Genomic DNA, 22,675 nt, shown 5'->3' on the forward strand with positions numbered 1-22,675 from the left:
GCTCTGATGTTTGCTTACAAAGTGACCTCTAGCTGTGCTCCTTCGTATCTGCTCTCACTTCTGCAGATATATGTGCCCTCCAGAAACTTGCGTTCTGTGAATGAACGTCGCCTCGTTGTTCCATCCCAAAGAGGGAAGAAATCACTTTCCCGAACTCTCACATTCAATCTGCCCAGTTGGTGGAATGAACTCCCTAACTACATCAGAACAGCCGAGTCACTTGCTGTCTTCAAGAAACGACTAAAAACGCAACTGTTTAGTCTCCACTTTTCCTCCTAATCTGCAATTGCCTCTCTGGCTATACCACTAACTGAGCCCTCTTTCTCTCTCTCTCTCTCTCTAAAAAAAAAAAAAAAAAAAAAAAAAAAAAAAAAAAAAAAAAAAAATTTCTACTAATGTTTTGCTTCTTAGACTTTTACACGCCTGAAACTTGTCTATAGCGCTTGTTCACTGCTGCTCTTATAGTTGTGTAAATTGCTTCCTTGTCCTCATTTGTAAGTCGCTTTGGATAAAAGTGTCTGCTAAATGACTAAATGTAAATGTAAATGTAAATAAATAAATAAAATAATTAAATAAACGAATGAATGAATGAATGAATGAATGAATAAATAAATAAATAAATAAATAAATAAATAAATAAATAAACGAACGAACGAATGAATGAATGAATGAATAAATAAGCAAACGAATGAATGAATGAATGAATGAATGAATGAATGAATGAATAAATAAATAAATAAATAAATAAACTTGGATATATCACACTGAAAGACCTTTACCGCAATAAACCCCTAATTTTTGCATATTCACACAATAATAAGCTAATGTATGGAAAGTAGCACTATTATGTGCTTTACTATTAGTAATAAACAACTTATATGGTAGAAATATGCAAGCTTATGAGCAGCTATGATAGTAAAGAGTTAATTGTGTGCTCTTAAACACACTAACAAACACAAAATAAGCATGATTAAATACCTGGCTTGATTCTGAACGTTCCTTTAAATAACATACTGTAATCAGATTGTGAATAAAATCAACCTTGGAATTAGTCCCTTACATCGGTCTAAACTCTAGACATTGTTTTTCATTTAGTGTTCACAATAAACTTGCTCTTCAACTTATATTTCCAACTTTTAATTATTGGGATATTGTTTATCAGACTGCTTCAAAATTACATTGTGCTCCTCTAAATATGATAGACTTTGCAGATTTGTCCTGGGTTGTTCTTTTATAAACATCATTGTATAATGTATGATCTACTGCAGTGGCCATCTTTACACACAAAATGACATATTCACTGGCTTTAACTTATATTTAAATGTTTCATTTAAAGTATCCTTATTATTTACATCAATATTTTGTATTTTTTTCCTTAAATTATCAAGACATTCTGTTCAGACTTTTTTTTTGTTTCTCGTTTTAAAAAATCCATTGGTAAAACAGATTTCATGTTTAAGGGTCTAATAGTCTGGAACAGTAATTGCTTTTTCTGGGGATGCTGTTGTTTATGTGGTGATTTGATTCACTGATCTGTACATCTTTTTGTTCTATGCATGTGTATGCAGGTATACTACTTCTCCTTTTCTTAATGTTTTTTTTTTTGATGTTATGCACTTTATGTTTTGGTTTTGTCTTCTTGTGTTATTATTATGTGATTGTGATTTATTGTGGGACCCCCTTGAAAATGAGATGGTACATCCCAAGGGGTTAATCCTAATGAATAAATATCAACACAAAAAAATACAATGCAAAACAAAACAATATTATACAAAACAAAGCAAAAAAAAAAGTATAAAATAAATAAAATGCACAATAAAAAGATTCTGCACTACTCAGGTGACTAATCAAATAACATTCATGGATGGGATATGGAACTTGCTCTAGCTAACTTTTGATGCAAGTGTCCTTAATTTATGGTAGGGCCCACAATAAAGCAATCAAGAATTTAAATAAATAAGTAAATATATATATATAAATAAATAAATATATATATATATATATATATATATATATATATATATATATATATATATATATATATATATATATATATATATATATATATATATATATATATATATATATATATATTTGTTTATTACTACTGAAAACTAAACTATACTAACGAACACAAAATAAATCAAAGCACAACATACAAATCAAAACAACACACACATACGCACACACACACAAGCTAAAACTATAGAGACCTATAATGTAATATATAACATTTTAGATTTTTCAGTATTTGTATTATTTAAGCAAAATTCACCACAATTCTCATTAGAATTATTTTGAATACGAATAAAGTACAAATATAGTGTGTAGTGTTCTTGGAGTATGCAACAAAAACCAATACATTGAAGATTCTGTGCTATTTCAGGTCACTAATGAAACAAGCAACTTTGTACAAAAGGTCATATTTGTTTGCTTCCACTGAAGCGGATGATTTGGAACGCTTACAAATCATGTTTGTTTTTGCAAAAGCTTGCGCAGTTCATGCCAGCTCAAGTGCATGATGTAATTAAAGCAAAAGGGGGGCATTCCAAATTAAGATCATTAAATACATATCAAATACTAAATACTGTTACAGAGAAAGTATTTTAAATGCAAATTTCCAATCATTCTGGTAAAATAATATGCTTTATGCTTTTTAAAAAAAAAAACCTTTGACAAAGTGGACTTTTGAACCCTATTGTAGGTCACTTGCCATTTTGGATGTACTGTACAATTAGATCGATGGCCTGGTTATCAAATCTCACCTGAAAGCCAAGAGAGGTTTCATCCATGGGTGGAGGAGGTGGGAAGCTGGAAGGGGACGGCAGCCCACTGGGGTCAACCACAGGTGGAGGAGGTGGAGGATAGTCACCTGTTAAATAATACAAAAATAAAAATACATCAGTCAATATGATAAACTCTCTTCCTCTGGGATAAATCAATTCTCAGCAGGTCAGAGTGGGTGGAAAACGTATATCGAATCTGACAGATCAAACTGTTATCAATCTGACACCCCTTAGGTCAGAAAGAACAGTGAATAAAGCTTGCAAGATCTAATATTTTTACACAACATGATCGTATATACAGTTGAAGTCAGAATTATTAACCCCCCTGAATTTTTGTCCCCGTTTATTTTTTTTCCCCCAATTTCTATTTAACTGAGAGAAGATTTTTTCAACACATTTCTAACCATAATAGTTTTAATAACTCATTTCTAATTATTTCTTTTATCTTTGCCATGATGACAGTAAATAATGTTTGACTAGATATTTTTCAAGACACTTCTATACAGCTTAAAGTGACATTTAAAGGCTTAACTGGGTTAATTAGGTTAACCAGGCAGGTTAGGGTAATTAGGCAAGTTATTGTATAACGATGGTTTGTTCCGTAGACTATCGAAAAAAAATTAAATAAAAAAGCTTAAAGGGGCTAATAATTTTGACCTTAAAATGGATTTTTAAAAAATTAAACCTGCTTTTCTTCAAGCCGAAATAAAATAAATAAAAATTTCTCCAGAAGAAAAAATATTTTCAGACATACTGTGAAAATTTCCTTGCTCTGTTAAACATCATTTGGGAAATATTTAAAAAGGAAAAAAAAAACTAAAATGGGGGCTAATAATTCTGACTTCAACAGTATATAGTTGAAGACAAAATTAATAGCCTTCCTATGAAATTTGAATTCTTTTTAAAATATTTCCCAAGTGCTGTTTGATGGAGAAAAATATTTTTCAACCCTTTTTGTAAACACTGTAAACACTTTAAATACTGTAGTTTCTCTAAAAATGTCATTATTTTGTCTTTGCCATGATGATAATAGATCATATTTAACCAGTCATTAAGCAAGATACTAGTATTATGCCTAAAGTGAAATTTAAAGGCTCAACAAAGCTAATTGGGTGTACTAGGCAAGGACAACAGTTTGTCCTGTTGCTAATCCCCCAAAAAAGTATTTTAAAAGATTGAAATAATATTGACTTAAAGTTTTGCTTAAAAAAAGAGAATGAGACTTTCTTTCAAAAAAAAAAAAAAAAAAAAAAAAATCATTCATCAATGATTTCCCAATCATTTGGCAAATATATGTAAATACATATACAGTGCTCAGCATAATTGAGTTCAACTAATTTTGAAAATTGAGTTCAACTAATTTTGAAAATGAATATTTTATCTATTTCTCAGTGAATATAGGCAATGTATTTTGCTGCATTTAATCAAAACAGATTTATTAAACATATATATTTATTGAAATAATATTTTAGTCACCAAACATACTTAGAAATTGAAAGATAATACAATTAAATTCAAGCAAGATATTGCAAAAAAATTACAACCAACAAAATCAAAATTTCAACTACATTTTTTGCTCCTCTTGATTTTTGATATTTTTCTATAACATATAAATTTGGGTGTACTCGTTTTTAGACCATTATCATAAGTTATTTTGTTAGATAAGCTCCAGAATTGGCTTCAGTACTGACTAATCTTATGTATATGCACAAATATAACATTTTATAGCTTCCTATTAAAAATCTGTGGGGGGTGTACTTATTATATATATATATATATATATATATATATATATATATATATATATATATATATATATATATATATATATATATATATATATATATATATATATACACATATACACTCACACAGTGCTCAGCATATGTAAGTACATACCTCACAAATTTTTTGTTAAATATATTCCACCGTTCATGTCAAAAGTTGTTCTTTTTAAGTACTTAAAATGTGCGTCTGCAGTAATTGAAAGGAAGGCAGGCTTATGCGCAACTACCATATTTTCCCTGATCCATTAATACATTTAACAACAAACATTTGGTTAACTAAGATGGTCTAAGCTGTAGTAAGCAGGTGTTTGTACAGATTGAAAATCTATGTACTGTGCTCAAAACAAGTGAGATGGGACATTTGTCCAGCCAAGTGTGTGGCAACAAGCCAATCGCAGAGTTGTAAAGTCCACAGCTAATCCAGGGATTGGGTTCCACTGCATGTTTCAGGCAAGATCACGATCTGCTCGCTAAATTATATTCTGATTTGGCTGAGCTCGGCGTCCAATTTAGGACTGAATCATCTGACCAGCTAAGTACCAATCCAGACATGAGCTTTCCAAATTACAACCTTTTAAGGGAGGAAATAGGAATTTACTGCATCATTAGTTTTTAGAGTTTTTAATCTTGTTTTTAATATAGATTTTTTTTTTGAAATCTTGCTCTAGTTTCTATTTGTTTTCTTTCTCTTAGATCAAACTGATGTCAGAAATGTTTTTTTTCCAAGCCTACTGGACAAATTAATTAACTATGGTATAAAATCCTCAAATGTGAAGGCAAGACATAGCATGTCAGAAAGAAATGCCTAGTTTTTATACAATGTAAAACTGCTGTGAACATGGCATCAAACATTCCCCAAAGGCACAAGAGCACTTTACGCGAACCGTTTATGTAATAACCTTGTGACCCCTGTGAAAACTCATAGGCAAAATGAAAAAAAAAAAAAGAAAGAAAAAAAAAAGAAAAAAGTGAAAGCATCCATCAACCTCCTTTCCCCTCCTCCTGCGATATCTGTACTTTTTTTCCTAGTCTAGCTTACATCCTAAAGTCACTTGTAAGTTGCAAGTTGACACAAAATTAATATCTTAAGTTCCTTAATATCTTATGTCTCTCTGACATCCAATGATGTCTGGATTTCTCGATTCAGGGCAACATGAGAGATGTAAATGTTTCAAAGATGGCATGATTTATTAAGGAGGTTTAGAAGAACAGGGCAAAAGAGACCAAAAGAGGGAGGTGTGGGGCAGTAGCTACACAGCATACCGAAAGAGGAAGTTAACTCGCTTTTTAACTAAAATGACAAAGAAAATACACAAAGACAGAAGAGTAGCTGTTATATTGTCATAGGAAGAGAATTAACTGTACTATTTTTTATTGGTGGCAAAAAAAAAAAAAAAATATATATATATATATATATATATATATATATATATATATATATATATATATATATATATATATATATATATTGTATATGGCATTGCACCATATATACACACATATATATATATATATATATATATATATATATATATATATATATATATATATATATATATATATATATATATATATATATATATAATTTATTTATTTATTTATTTATTTTTTATTTTTTTTTTTTTGCATAATTTGAGTCATTTAAGATTTTTGGGGAGAAAAAAAGTCCATAACTTATAACTCTCAGTGTGTATGAAAAGACTGTATGAAAACAAAAACAAACAAACAAACAAACAAACAAACAAGCGAACAAACAAATGTTATAAAAACAATTAATTCAGCCACTAATTTGCCAGGATATACAGCAGTAGCACAGCTGTTTGAGATTTTGGAAAATATTAGATATTAGAGACACCCAAATCAACATAATAGAGAGATTTCTGAAGTATCCTGTGACACTGAAGATTATATTATAGGTTATAAAGAAACATAGATATGATCAAATACATTTTTAAAAGCTATTTAAAACATTCATGCCACATCAATACATCAACTCCAACCATAAAGGGTTTTGTGAGTGTCTGATTATTATCAGATTCGCAAGAGTAACCAATTGCTTCAGTCTTTTATACAGAAAGTTAATCCTGCTCCAAATGAAATGTGACTGAGAGAGCGAGAATCCAGACCTCTATAATGATCATTTGAAGGTGTTTACCAGCTGAAGCAAACCTTTCCAGAATGACTGCTCTTGCAAGTCATTTCAAAATGATGGCATCGCACCATTTTGTTCTCTATTTTCACTTAAAGTGTATCAAAATCATTAGGAAGCCATCTGTCATGTAGGCTCAAACTGTATGGAAAAGTACACTCTAAAGCAAATGTCAAACTCAAGACCTGTAGCCAAAGAGCATACAATTCACACTAAATGCAAATTTAAGTATTCATGTGAGTAGATTACATACAAAGTACATTTAAACTGGGCAGTAAGAGTGATGTTGAATTAAGGAGGCGTTCGCTGTGAATGTGCAGACTTCACTTCAGTCATGTCTTTTGCACAAGATCAAGTTATTCAACTTAACTCAAACTGAAAATTTGTGCAATGCAAAATGCATCCTGCGAGTAATGTAGAGCTAGTGACATGTGCTTTGCTTTTGGTGTGAACCCAGCATTGTAGGTTGACTATGAACTACACTACTTGACAAAAGCCTTGTCGATCCCAGTTGTAAGAGCAACAAATAATAACTTGATTTCTAGTTGATCATTTGGAGAAGTGGCAGAAAGTAGATTTCTCCAATAAATCATCTGTTGAACTGTATCCTAATAATCACAAATACTGCAGAAGACCAATTAGAACCCGTATGGACCCAAGATTCTTATAGATATCAGTCAAGTTTGGTGAAGGAAAAATCCTGGTTTGGAGTTACATTTAGTAAGGGGGTGTGCGAGAGATCTGCAGAGTGGATGGCAACATCAACAGCCCGAGGTATCAAGGATAGCGCTCCTTCTGATACTTCAGCCTCTACATCAAAGTTCCTGAAAGCAAAGGAGGTCATGGTGCTCCAGGATTGGCCAGCCCAGTCACCAGACATGAACATTATTGAGGGGTAAGATGAAGGAGGAGGCACTGAAGATGAATCCAAAGAATCTTGATGAATTCCGTGAGCCCTGTAAGAACGTTTTCTTTGCCGTTCCAGATGACTTTATTAATAAGATATCTGAGTCATTGCAGAGATGTATGGATGCAGTCGTCCAAGCTCATGGGAGTCATACACAATATTAATTCTTTTTTCACTGCACCATGACTTTATAGTTTATACTGTACACTATTTCTGTTAAATGACAAGACTTTTGTCGAAGCAAAGTCAAACCTTACTGTCCTAATTAAATAATTAAAAATCAAGGCATGATCATGTTTTATTTTGGTAAAATAAGCGTAATCTAGAGGCCTTTACCTTTCATATAAGCCACTTCTGATACCCAATGATCAACTAGAAGTTATCATGTGTTGTTCCTAAAACTTGGACAGGTGACAAGACTTTTGTCAGGTAGTGTACATCTACCATAATGCATCTTTATTTTGCAACCCAGTTCAAAATTATTCTTTCTTTCCATAGTTCTGCTCCTCTCAAATGTGACAGCTTTTTGGATGAAGGTAATGACTTGAGGATATTTGTCTTTGTTGTTTACTTTGATGGGGTAATGGGGGTTTCTTAACTGGATAAAAGAATGGATGTTTTATTCTACTTTACATTTATGCAAATACATGGATTTATCTGTTACTTTAATCTTATAATGAAATAAAGTGACAATCATTTAACAATATGTTAGGAACAAGTAACATTTATACAGTAGTGCGGTTTTTACTGGCCCTTTGAGGGCAGCCATAATGCTGAAGTGGCCCTCAGTCAAAATAAGTTTTGACACCTCTGCTCTAAAGGCCCGTGCATACAGGAACAGTTATTGAGCGTGATTATTGCCAACATTTAACACCTCGTGACTAAACAAAGGGTACAGATGTGAGTGTGCAAATTGACAATCAAACAGCAGGTATGAAAGCGTCATTTAAAAAACAATACACCTTGATTTTTTTTGTTTTAAAAGCAGGCCACCAATGAGACATGCCATAAGCTTCTAAAGTTACATTAAACCCGACTTGATAGAAACTCTTGCACTAAATGATCTAGCTAAGCACACAGAAATTGCTGATCAAGTAGAAGATTAAATAGATGGTGAGTTTCATTTTACTTGATTTTATTTGACCGATTGTAACTTTTTCACACAAAAGTTCGAGTTCTCATAAGGTGTTTGCGTGTTGTAGTGAAGGAGGTTAAATAAAAGTGTAAATAAGAGAGGTTAAATACAAGTGTAAATATGAGAGGTTACATATAAGTATAATCTTTGCGATAAATAAACAAGGATAAAATGTCAGCGTGACAACTTCTTAAGGCTGAACTATACCTCTGCATTGAGAGATCGATGTAACCCATGGAGCGTTAAATGTTTTGAGAGGTGCGTGTCAGTGTCAGCCATGGCAAAGGGTCTGCAACTTTGTGAAAGCTGTGCCAGACCATCCGCATGAACTCAGAAGTATAAACCAGCCTTTATGTGCAACAAGTGAGTGTCGAAAGCATAAAGTTTCACAGCACCACCTTGTGTACCAGGGTGTTTCGGTTTTCATTAAATACCATCTAACATCATTTTGATCATTCATTCATCACCAGTTAACATTGCTCAGGCATGAACATCAAAAAAACATCTTGAAAAATGCTGGCAATAAGTGTGAATGATAAACCTCACATGAAGATTAAAGCAGTGCCTGTGAACTCCAGTCCCGGGGACCCCCTGCCCTGCACATTTTATCCTTCCTTAACACACCTGATTCAGATCATCAGCTCATTAGCAGAGAGATCCATCAACTGATCCTTCTGTCTCAAATAAAAAAGACATACAAATGTGCATGGCGGGGGGTCCCCAGGACTGGAGTTGGAGAGCACCACTCAAGAGAATGTTTAAAAGCATTGTTTTAAACCAAAGTAGGGTCACTGAAAGGACAAACTTGTTGGTCTACATGTTTGGCAGAAAAAAAATAAATGAATAAAATTACACTTTAGTTGAAGGGATGTTCATAAGTCTGTCATTACACCTTTGTAATCATAACATAACACAATTCATGAATATGAAGATTTTCTGAATTCTTAACTGGCATTAAAGTTATAGTTCACCCAAAGCTAAAAATTTGGTCATTATTTAGTCACTATTCACTTGTTCCCAATCTGTCTGAGTTTCTTTTTGTTCAGCAGAATGCAAAAGAAGATACTTTGAAGAACGCTGGAGAACTATTGAATTCCATGTTAGTTGTTTTCTCTACAAAGGATTCCAATTGTTACAGGTTTTTAGCTTTCTTTATGATACTTTCTTTTGTGTTTCTCACACTAAAGAAACTCATAAAAGTTTGTAGGTGGCACGGTGGTTAGCACTGTCATCTCACAGCAAGAGGGTTGCTGGGCCAGTCGGCATGTGGAGTTTGCATGTTGGCGTGGGTTTCCTCCAGGTGCTTCGGTTGACCCCACAGTCCAAAGACATGCAGTATAGGAGAATTGGAGAAACTAAATAGGCTGTAGTGTTTGAGTACGTGCGAGAAAAAGAGAATGTATGGGTATTTCCCAATACTAATTTGCAGCTGGAAGGGCATCAGCTGCATAAAACATATGCTGGAATAGTTGACAGTTCATTCCGCTGTGGTGACCCCGGATAAATAAGAGACTAAGCTGAAAGAAAACTAATGAATGAAGGTATGAAATCAATTGAGGCTCAGTAAATAGTGATACGCTTTTATTTTTGGGTGAACTATCTGTTCAAGAAGTCTGACAAACAAATACTGTGGAAGAAGCTGAATTTGTCATTGTAATATTTAATGTTTAATGACATTTTAATGACAAATTCAATTTGTACCACTATAGCTGAAGTCAAGAAAAAATAGTAATGAAAATGTTATAAAATGAAAGATAGTCATAATTGCCTGCTGACAATCATGTTTATTACAGGTTTATGACAACTGATGCTATCTTGTTAATAACAAGTTGTCATAACAAAGGCAGGTTATAATGTATTTGGTAATATCAAGTTGTCATAACAAAGACAACCTAAACAATATTTGCATTTAGAATGACATAACTGAGGGAATTACTCTTTATGACAGTTGTCATAGGCACAAATAAAATCTCTTTCATAATTATGAAATGTGTAATGCCTTATGAACACCCCTACAAGTGTTACCAAAAAATCTCAACAGCTGGGTTTGTCCCCATTTGACTTAAAATATGGTTGAAATGTTAACCTCGACACCTAGTGTGCAACATATAGTGCAACTTTGCTGCTGATGTCCCAAGTTCGAGTTCCAAATCTTGATTCCACTGCCCTCTGTAGCTTCCTGCCAGTATACGGTTGTGTCATAACAAAGGTCATCAATCCAATAATTAATAATCAATGGGTTGTAACAACACCGCATATTTGAGAGTTTTTGAGAGTGTGGCTCAAGCTTTTAAACAGTGTTTAGACCCTGTTGTTAAGCCTAAAGTACAAAACAGCAAACCACAATCATGTTAAGCAACACAACAGACAACCTATGTGCCTGACAAATCTGAGGTTTCGGTCGCTCACAGCTAAAGCTAAGCTGGCCTCTGCCACGTGACAAATGAAGTCTTACAAAAACAAGTACTGACATTTTACATACGAGGTGTTTGCGGTGTGAGGTCAGCAAGTTTGGGACGTGTTATCTGGACGCCGTTGGGCTACGAAGAGACCAGGGGGCCCCTGTGCCATGAATGAGAGAGGCTCCATTTATGCAGAGCGGGAAGCGAAGGCAGTGCTTACTCGCTAATGAGACAAGCAGCAGGAACACCTACTTATTACCACACATTTCCACTCAACTCTTTATTGAGCAATTACACTCAAGTACCGGCTTTGTGAGAGCCGAATTCTAATAAGTAATTAAAGTTATTTGAAAGGACCATGAGAGGTATAATTGGTAATCAGGAACATGAATGTTGTTAAGGGTTTGGGTTTGAAAAAAAAAGGAAAGAGAGAAAGAAAAAAAACAGGCTGTAGATGTAACCAGTGGAGCATAAGAGCACAGATGAAATACACTTCCTGTAACGGGACGATTATGTGTGCATTTCTCAGATGTGACCCATAAAAAGAGGTTTTTATTTCTATCCAGTCATGTGCTCATGCAGATGTATGTGTTTGCGTTCACAGTAAATGCTTGCTTTATATAAAAAAAGGCTTGCATCATATTTTTAATCCCTTTTCTGAAAAGAGTGGCACATGGCAGAGTATTTACAATATTATTTTATTCATGCACAAAGATGTTCTTTATTCTAAACAAACAAACAAACAAACAAACAAACAAACAAACAAACAAACAAACAAACAAACAAACAAACACTTTGATAATTACAGTAATTGCAAAAAAGTGATGTCTGGATTAGGAAAACATGAAATCTTTTGCCTTTTTCAATGTACTGATATTGTATTGACAGAGATTTTGTGAGGGTATATACAGTACTGTAAGCACTGAGTAATGTCAAATATTTAGGTGCGCTCCATGTTTCAATTATTTTATTTGTGGTAATAGAAGATGCTTTATCTTTCCCAGTACTGGGTTGCAGCTGGAAGGGCATCTGCTGCGTAAAACATATGCTGGATAAGTTGGCGGTTCATTCCGCTGTGGCGACCCCAGATTAATAAAGGGACTATGCCAAAAAGAAAATGAATGAATGAATGAATGAAGATACTTTATCTTATTATCTAATACCATTATAGCTTATTGAGGAATGTGCAGGAGAATGGCTGCTAATTAAATAAAAGAGAGAAACAATGAAATATTAATATATGGCAATAATGTAGACACAGCAGTTCTTTTGTGGCACTTTTTTGGTAAATAAATGTAGGGGTATTTCCCAATACTTCTTTTGAGCCCATTTTTGGTAATTAAATACCTTAAGCTTATTGTTTTCCTCCTCTCAATAGTAAATTTTTTCTCATTTATTGATCCTTTAAGACAAAAAATAGGGTCATTAAAATCATTATTCTACAGTGGAGCTAAAAATGAGAAAACAGCCTACAATTTCCAACATTTTGAGGTCACTGCTTTTGACCGCAGATGATTTTTGAGCTACAATTATTGCTATTTTCTAATCATTTCGATGCATTTTTGCTTGAATAATAGATTATGTTGTAAAACTACTATGTTCCACTTGTATGTCCAGGTTGGATCTTGCCCGAGTAAGGTCTTATCCAGACATCAAACTTTTGGAAAAACATTCTGTAGAAAGAGAACTTTAAAAGTAATAGAATTATATATTTTTTTGGGGGTGGGGGGTGAATTAAATATGTAATAAAAATATAGAAATTCCCCTCCTGTCTTTTTTTTTAAGTCCAATTTCGCCCTTTTAGAAGAAACTCTGATTTGTCTGGGTTTTTATTTGAGAAGTCTGAGAACTAGAAAAAAATGCTGTAACAATATATAATCCAGAGCATAATGATGAGTATAATCTTGTCGTTCCGCAAATTCAGCAGGCTTCTTTGTATTCATGTAAATGCACAGAAGTTATTAGAGGCTGAAAGTGGACAAGAGAAACTTAATTTCGCAACATACAAATCTCTGTTTGAACTCCGCTCAACCTCTGTCCATCTGGCATTGATACTGGCACACAAGCTTCTGACAAAGATATCGTTTCAAAGGGCCATCTATTCTCATCCTGTTTATGGGATGAAAATCTCCGCACTGACAGCTTCACTCATAAACCCGGAAGAGCTTTCCATGGAATGTCACTTTTGTAATCTGCGAAGCACGTTGCATGTTTATTTGGTGCATATTTAGATGCATTGACATTTTTGTCTGCGCTCCAAATTCCCCAATGAATTTGATTTACAGCAGAAGTTCAAGCAGAAGCATCTTCGCACCGGCATTTAAACACACCGCAGTAAACAAAATGAATGGCTGTGTGCATCTGGCAGCGAGCTCCTCCAGTTCAGTCCTTTCACTGGCATGAAACTCATCTGGGAAGTGTTAAAAAGTGTGCACACAGCTCCATTCGCTACCCTAAACCAATATACTTACACAAATCAAACCACAAATAAAATGAAGGAGAAAAAAATTGCTTGTTGACGATCCACAAATTATAAACTGTGTGTAAGTTGGAGCCGACCAGGGGGCCTCAGCAAACTTCTAAGAATATCACAAGACTTGTTATTAAAGAGGAAATTACCAACCCGTTTTAAAATAGAATATGAATAAACTGCTTCAACGAATGTTTTTTTTCTACATATGTATGTACGTACTATGTGTATACAGTAGATACAGAAAGTATTCAGACCCCCTTAAATTTTTCACTCTTGGTAATATTGCAGCCATTTGCTAAAATCATTTCAAGGTTATTTTTCCCTCATTAATGTACACACATCACCCCATACTGACAGAAAAACACATTTATTAAGAAATTTATTAAGAAAGAAAAACTGAAATATCACATGATCCTAAGTATTCAGACTATGTGATACTCCTATATTTATCTCAGGTGCTGTCCATTTCTTCTGATCATCCTTGAGATGGTTCTACAGCATCATATGAGTCCAGCTGTATTTAATTATACTGATTGGACTTGATTAGGAAAGTCACACAGGTGTCTATGTTAGACCTTACAGCTCACAATGCATGTCAGAGCAAATGAGAATCATGAGGTCAAAGGAACTGCCAGAAGAGCTCAGAAACAGAATTGTGGCAAGGCACAGATCTAGCCAGGGTCACAAAAAAATTCGGATGCACTTAAAAAGCACAGTGGTCCTAAGAGCACAGTGGCCTCCTTTCATTCATTCATTTTCTTGTCGGCTTAGTTTCTTTATTAATCTGGGGTCGCCACAGCAGAATGAACCGCCAACTTATCCAGCATATGTTTTACGCAGCGGATGCCCTTTCCCATCACTGGGAAACATCCATACACACATACACTCAGTCAATTTTAGCATACCCAATTCACCTGCACCACATGTCTTTGGACTTGTGGGGGAAAACGGAGCACCCGAAGGAAACCCACACAAACATGGGGAGAACATGCAAACTCCACACAGAAATGCCAACTGACCCAGCCGAGGCTCGAACCAGCGAACTTCTTGCTGTGAGGTGAACATGCTACCCACTGCGCCACCGTCTCGCCACAGTGGCCTCCATAATCCTTAAATGGAGGATGTTTGGAACAACCAGAGCCCTTCCTAGAGCTGGCTGTCTGGCCAAATAATTTTAACCTTAAAATGTTTTTTTTTTTTAAACTGCTTTTATTTTAGCTGAAATAAAACAATTAAGACTTTCTCCAGAAGAAAAAAAAATCAGACATACTGTGAAAATTTCCTTGCTCTGTTAAACATCATTTGGGAAATATATAAATAAGAGAAAGGAAAACAAAGGAGGTCTAACTATAACTATACTTCGACTACACACACACACACACACACACACACACATATATATATGAAATCAAAAAGGTTGGTTTTTGACTAAAAAAAGGGGTTGGAGGGAGGTGTCACATAAATCTATAGTTCTTTACAGGCCTATAAGAATAAAGTGTTATAATTACCGTTGTGACATTTGCAATGGTTTATCTTTGTGGAGAAGCTTTCAAAATGTTCTTCAGCAGGGGAGACGTCCTAAAAGCATTATTTTATCTGTAATTATCCTTGCGTATTCTCTCTAGCATCCGCTGCAGCTCTGAGGTTTAGTCCAGCTCTTAATTAGCTATAATATACAACAGACTGATTTACGGCCTCATTTGGTTGGAAACGCCACTCTGGGCTTGCGGTTTTTGGAGATGTCCTTCTCGAGGCATAGAGGAGCCGCAATACTGGTTTGCGGAGATCTGAGAGGAATTCGAGAGGGACAGAAAAATAGAGTTTTAAAATTTAGAGACATAAAAAGGAGGATTAAACTATTGTTCTTTTAAAGTACAATGAAAAGGTCAAGGCCTCCAATCTACAATCCCAGTGGTGTTATCTTTAATAATAAAAGACCTAGCGAACTAGCGAATCCTAAAAGAAAACTAGCAGGGCAGTAAATCAGAATAATTTCGCTTTCGAGAAGCAAATAGAAACTCTCAGTGTTGTGCAGTTTTAATTTACAAGCAAGGAGTGATCTTGTAAATCTGCAGATCCAAAAAACATGTTCCCGTAGAGAACTATGGGGCACCAGGGCTATATACAAAAGCAAAAGACGGTAATGAGAGACAGAAAAGTCCCAAAACATCAGGCCAAAACTGCAGAAGAGATCAGCAGAGAGCAGTGCAGTCCATTGGTTGGAAATAAAAGAGGAATGTAGGCTGGATGAAGATGAGGGTTTGTACCAAGAGGACGGAATTCACTACGTAATTTAAGGCAGGCGGGTCACATGGCAGATAAAGAGAGGGACTGCTGGTTCATGCGAGGACACACAAGGACATGCAACCCAAACGGGTGCCAAATTCTACTGGGTACACAGTCACAGATTTGCTCGGAATTTGCATTGGGCCTTGAATGTTTGTGCAGTTGGAAAACAACACTCTTTTTTGTTTGTTTGTTTGTTTGTTTGTTTGTTTTTTGGAGGGAACATACTGTACGCTACTGTTCTGTAATGTGCTATACTTTAAGATGTTAAAACCTGCTCTGCAAAGGCAAAACTAATTTTGAGAATTATCAAAAAGAGTAACACAAAATTACTCACAGTGTTTTTTTTTTATTGTTTAAAATTATTATTATTAGTAGTAGTAGTAGTAGTGTACAGATGGAGAAATAGAAAAAGGAACCATATTCAAAAATGGCCGTTTTATTTTTAATCACTTCCACACAACAAAGCTGTGAATCTGTGTTTAGTATACTGCACAACCTTACCTTAGACAAACATGTATTTGTTTGTTTATTTCTTTGTTTCTTTGGTTGTTTGTTTATTTATCTCCCCATAAGGGGGCTGGGCCACCCTAAATTAATAGCATCACCCCTGCTTGCTGTTGCTCTGAGATTGCCTGTTATAGCCCGCTTCCTCTGAGTGATACAGTACGGTACAGTACGGTACGGGTCACCTTTAACAGGCTTGCGTTTCCACTGCCAAAAGGGTACCAATGGCATGGTGTACGACACAAAGTTTCAGATGACGTCATTCTCGCTCGAGGAAATGTCAAAGTAAAGCTGTCTGGGTCGTTCACATATCATATGAGAAGCACTTCTCACAAAACTTTATACACTTAAATACTTGTGTATGAATGTTCATTACTAACCTTTCTATGAACATGATTTGATTATAACTGCAAATCAATGATAGTAGGCACCTACTGCAACGTCAGCAATTATATGAAATAAACGCAACATATATGAACACATACAGACCCTTACAGTCTCCGATATGCTACCAATTACAGTAAAACTGCACACCGCATGCATTTAGTCCTTAATTGGGTTCAAAAACAACATGAAATATAGCCCAGTCAGTGCAAATCTTTCATCTGTATCTGTTATCTTTGTTAGACAGTAATGCTGTCATTCCTAAGTTCATAATCCAAACGGGGTGATAATAGTAAAACATGGCAGTTTTGTTCATGTTTTAGGTTGCTGAAAGAATCCTTTGCTCCTTTGTTTTTCTGGCCTCTTCTTTGTTTTTTTTTCGCATTTCACTCTCGCATGTGTCAATTTCTGAAAGGATGGGATGTCAGTCATTATCATCAGCTCAAGAAGTTCATTATTTAAAATATAGACGCACAGCGAGCTCTCTGTAAAAAATTAAACCACTCGCACTTTTAGATGGGCTCGTAAACAACAACAGGACACGGTAGATTTTGTTCTTCTTGGGTTATTACATGTACATATTATAACAGTGTAATGTCTCAGCTGGGTTTTAAAAAATGTCGCTTCCTTTGTTTTCATTCTCCTGTTTGTCCACAAGTGAGTGACGTATCTCTGTAAACCAATAGCATTCAGCTGCGTGTCTCGCTCCACCTTTTGGTACCCTTTGCAAAGGGTACCCAAAAAGTGATAAGGTACAGTTCGATTTTTAGTACCCTTTGACAGTGGAAACAGCCATAAAAGTGTACCGAAACGAACCGTACCATACCGCTCAGAGGATACGGGCCATTATAATGTTATTATGATGTAGGCCGGACTCTCAACATTAATTGTTTTTCTAAAACAAACAAACAAAAAAAACGTTAATGTCCTTCCAGTATCAAATACCTTCTGTTGTAGATCCAATTTCTAAACTAATGTTTAAGATGAGATTTACAATAAATATTTACAATGCTGCTGTAAAAAAAAAAAATAAATAAAAAAATTAAAAATAAATGTTTAATGTGTTTGCAAACCAGATGTTATTGCAGTTGTGTTCATGTACCGTAGCAATACACTACCTTTGAATTCCTTACTGAATAAAAACAATTAAAATTTATAATCACTGCAAATAGTTGTCTAAACACAGACGTACCTGTATTTGGAGTCTGTTTCATGTTTACAGAATTTACAAAGGGGGTGCTTTACAAAAATTATATTTTGGGCTTTTAATTACTTTCAACTAACACTGGACAACTTAAGCATTTTGAAAAGTGGATTCCAAGAGCAAGTTTTAAAAATGATTCTATCCTTGTCTTCATGTAAACTACAAATTTGTGAAAATGGTAATAATATGCACATACTGTAGTAATTTACTGTACTGTAAGTGATCAATCTGCAGACATGAGAGAGTGCAACCAAAACAACAATGGCAGACTACAGCACAAACTGAACCGCCAACTTATCCAGCATATGTTTAGCGGATGCCCTTCCAGCTGCAATCCATCATTGGGAAACACCCATACACTTGCATTCACACACATACACTATGAACAATTTTAGCTTACCCAATTTCCCTATAGTGCATGTCTTTGGACTTGTGGGGGAAACTGGAGCACCCGGAGGAAACCTACGCGAACACAGGGAGAACATGCAAACTCCACACAGAAATGCCAACTGACTCAGCTGAGGCTCAAACCAGCGACCTTCTTGCTGTGAGGCGAGAGCGCTACCCACTGCGCCACTGTGCTGCCAGTATGGTTTCTTTACAAAGTGAAATTCCTGGTTACTGATGTGAAATGCAAACAGCCATTTCAGTTGTTTTCACATATCCCTGTGAATAGGGAAGATGTTGACAATGTTATTAACTGTATACACACAACTTAACATTTTTTGTCAAGTAGAAATTACATTAAAAACATCTTCAGATCAAAAGTTTACTGGTAACTTGCATAGTTACTGTGACTTTGTAGAGCACAAATACACAGTACATTGCAAACAAATATTTAAACTTTATATATCGTTTGTATATGTGTTGTTTTTTTCAATTGAAATTATTATTAGCAATATTATTAGTATTATTTTAAAAATATACTATTTTGATTTTGGAAATTATATATTTAATTTAGAGCACCATAGGCCTTTCACTAGTAGCTATAAAATTAACGTGATGACTATATATTGTTTCATACTAATAATAATGTAAATAAAAGTCACTTGGCTAAACTGAAGTGTTACATTCACCACATTAAAATGTACCAGAGCAGAGATCAAGATCTGTAAAGTTCAAAGTCGAAATAAAAAGAAAACATCACGAAATCACGAACTGCTGTCAATTTCTGTTCAAAATATACAGCCACACACAGTTAGTTTTTCTTTGAGTGTAGCAAATTCTGAGCAAAAATAGTTTACATACAACCTCTACAGCCTTATATAAAAAGGGTCACACTCGTTTTCCTAAAAGTATGAGCAAAGTCCAACGTAGAATAGAAGAACATTTCTTTGAAAACATTGCAAGGGTGGAATGTGGAACATCAACATAAAAGACAGAGTATGTGAGCTTTCTGCAGCCTTTTGTCAAAGTAAGCAGCCTACAGTATGCCTGTGGTTTTCACGGGAACATTAAGATTCTCATTTTGTGGGTTTCCTGTCAGGTTTCCACAGAGAAGTTTAAGTGAGGATTCTTACAAAACAACCGCTAGTCAGTTAGCTGATGACCAGCCAAATGTGAAGACACACACACACACAGAGAGAGAGAAACAAATGCACACCTGATTGCAGAAAAAAGAAAGAAAGAAAAACAATAGATCAAAACATTACAAGAAAAAGAACAATTTGAAAGTTGTCTGTCAGCAGCTTTGGAGGAAAGATTTGAAAGGAAAGTCCTTTAGTTTTGGAGGGAAGTCTTGCCAGCATTTCCAACACTTTCAAGTGTTTCTGTTCATTTCATCAGCAAAAGATAATCCTGCTTTATGATAATCGTTGGCTAGACAGCACTAGACAATGTAAAAACAGCACTTTAAGCCACTTACCACCTAGAAACTGTGTAAATGTTTCTAACTGAAACATAAGTTGAATTTTGTAGCCGAATTAGATGCACATCCTCTTAGCGGTACTTAAGGGACATGTCACGAACTTTACAGATGCCTTAATACAGTAATCTCTGGCTCTGATGCCAAAAAACTGTACTCAATAATATGACTTATCATTTTCAGTGACAGGCTGACGAATGACCCTGTTTTAAAGATGGAAAATGAACCCATGACATGCATCTTAAAGAAACGACAACTTAATTCAGACCATCACATGAAAAAGACATGAAGAGCCAAATGAGATGAAACTGAAGCTGTTTGATTTGCCCTAATTTTTCCTAAACCTCTAACTTACATGTGTTTCAAAAGGAAATACAAAAGTCAGCTGTTTTTTTTTTTTAACAGAAGATTATCGACGTAACACAAATCAATTCAGAAAAATGAAAGCGCAGATTAGCCGAAAGAAATTAAGATGTTGGAATTTGAAAAATGTGTGTCAGTTTGCATTAAGAGAAATAGAAAGAGATGTCAGATTTAGGAAGTTTGACACGCAATAAAGGAATAGGACAGCAAAATAAAAACTGCCTAATAAAAAGTGACAACTATTAAAATGCAAGTAAATATATAAACTTTGGGACGTTTGTGGCCAATAATCTTATATATTTAGACACACAGACTTTTCCCAGACACACACTTTTTTGGGTAGCAATGAAGACAACAATTATAACTGCTGAAAATTCAACTATATAAATTGCATTAAAGAGCCCCCATTATGCATTATAAAAGGTAATTTTTTGGTTTTGGGGGTCTCCATCAACAGGCTGATATGCATGCAAGGTCAAAAAACACTTTTATTGTCTTATAATATTAATTTATTTTTACCTAACTATCCCAACAACTCCCAAATGATTTGTTCAGCAATTCATTTGTTCCCAAACCCCTTTTTTGTGTGAGCCTAATCTGCGCTGATTGGTCCGTTGTGATTGGTTGACTGCATTCAGCATGAGACAGAGAGAAATGCCCAAGAAGTAGTCAGAGTATATGTGAGAGCCCAATGCAGTTAAACACCAGCATATTAACCCCGAGTAACAACGACACACATTCAGTGTTAATCCAGGTAAAAGTTAAACTTTTTTGAAAATTAACCCCGCCGCGCGTGTGAGGAACAGCTGATGGTGACCATAGCAAAAAACAGCAGGAGATCCCGAGCGCAAAACGCATTTAAATCTGTAAAGGAAGAAGCACGAGTCACATTTTCAACGTAGTTTTGGATGTGATATGTGAATAGCCCCATACAGATTTTACCTGTGAGAGGCATTACATGCACTGATCTATAACAGATATGTGATTTCAAGCCGTGCGGAGTGATAACAACTTACAACACACTATTCTCGAGGTTTTTTTTTTTTAATTCCTCACTTTCGCCAATTGGTGAAGTTTTTTCCTCGCCGCTGTCGCCACTGGCTTGTATGAATTGGGGCCTGTAGAGCTGCGAATCGATGGATTTGCTCTTCAATGTTTGGACTCTCAGTAGTGATTACTAAACCACACTGAACTGAGCTAAACTAAACTGAACTTCAACCCTGAACAGTTTCAATTTACTATAATCTTCTATGTGAAGCTGCTTTGACACAATCTACATTGTAATAGCGCTATACAAATAAATAAAATAAAGATGAATTGAATTGAATTATTAAATACATATTTTGCAAACTACAGAAGAAAGGCATCCATTTTCACATTGTGTAGGAAGGAGAAACACAGGATTTGGAGGAAGAAGAAGTTGGTCCATACAAACTGTGTAACAGTTACTGACAAAGTCCCATATATTAGTAGTCTTTGCTGATTTTTTTTTACTTTAATAACAAACAGCTGGCGAATCCGACGCTGCAGGGTAGGTTATTGCATCAATCATCAGAAAAATGACAAGAACAAACACAGGAAATGGTTGGCTATACTGTGATGTTGTTGTGAAAATGAACTTTAGCTCTTTATTCCCCACAGCCGCATGTCTGACCATCGCTCAGTGATAGTAATCTTTGCGTCATGATCAATCTCATTGCACTCCACTGGTGTCTGAAGGGAAAGGCACGTTCACGTTTTACCGGTATCCGGTAGTTCATATTTTGTATTGTTTTGTGTCGATACGAACATGCAAAAGATCTGGACGAACAACTAATTATTTAAACAACTCAAGCTAAATCTTTTATTAAAAAAATATAGATATTTTTAAACAAGGTGCATTTTCAGATTTAACTCTCAACTAGATGTTTTCATTCACTTTGAATTGTGTTACACACTGTATGGCAGGTCATTTTCAAAAAGCCATAATAGTGGTTCTTCAAAGTATTATAAAATATAAATTTTAAATATCTCAGTTCTTTTCAGTAGTATTTAATAGTATTTCACGATACAATCGTGTGTTGTTTTTTTAAACAATTAAATATGACTCAAGATTTAAGGACTTCCTTTAAAGACTAATAATAATAATAATAATAATAATCTTAATCCAATTTTCCTGAGACTTCTAAATGTATTATATTAGTCAAAGAAATGTGAAATGTGCATGCCAGATTGCAGAAACAGAAAACGATACAAATCTTTTGAGCAAGCAATTATGAATAACAAACAAACAAACAAACAAACAAACACATGTGCATGCATGTGTGTGCCACTTGCTATTACATTTACCAGTTTCTCAGTGACAATTTCAACCATTTTTTTAAAAATGCAAATTTTTGACAACCCCCATTTTCCTAACTATAAGTATATCAGCACATTGCGTGAATGT

The 22,675-nt window shown here is 34.8% G+C and overlaps 1 protein-coding gene across 3 annotated transcripts in view; it reads right to left on the minus strand.

Moving 5' to 3' along the window:
• The window catches only part of lpp (LIM domain containing preferred translocation partner in lipoma), a 402,581-nt gene that overhangs the window by 220,963 nt on the left and 158,943 nt on the right, over positions 1 to 22,675 (minus strand). For all 3 annotated transcript variants that reach the window (XM_056459922.1, XM_056459923.1, XM_056459924.1), the window contains exon 4: positions 2,766 to 2,872. In XM_056459922.1, coding sequence (XP_056315897.1) covers positions 2,766 to 2,872 — 107 coding nt within the window. The remainder of the gene's footprint in view (positions 1 to 2,765; positions 2,873 to 22,675) is intronic.

Source organism: Danio aesculapii, chromosome 6 (genome assembly GCF_903798145.1).
Source record: "Danio aesculapii chromosome 6, fDanAes4.1, whole genome shotgun sequence".
In the NCBI taxonomy this organism is placed as follows: Eukaryota; Metazoa; Chordata; class Actinopteri; order Cypriniformes; family Danionidae; genus Danio; species Danio aesculapii.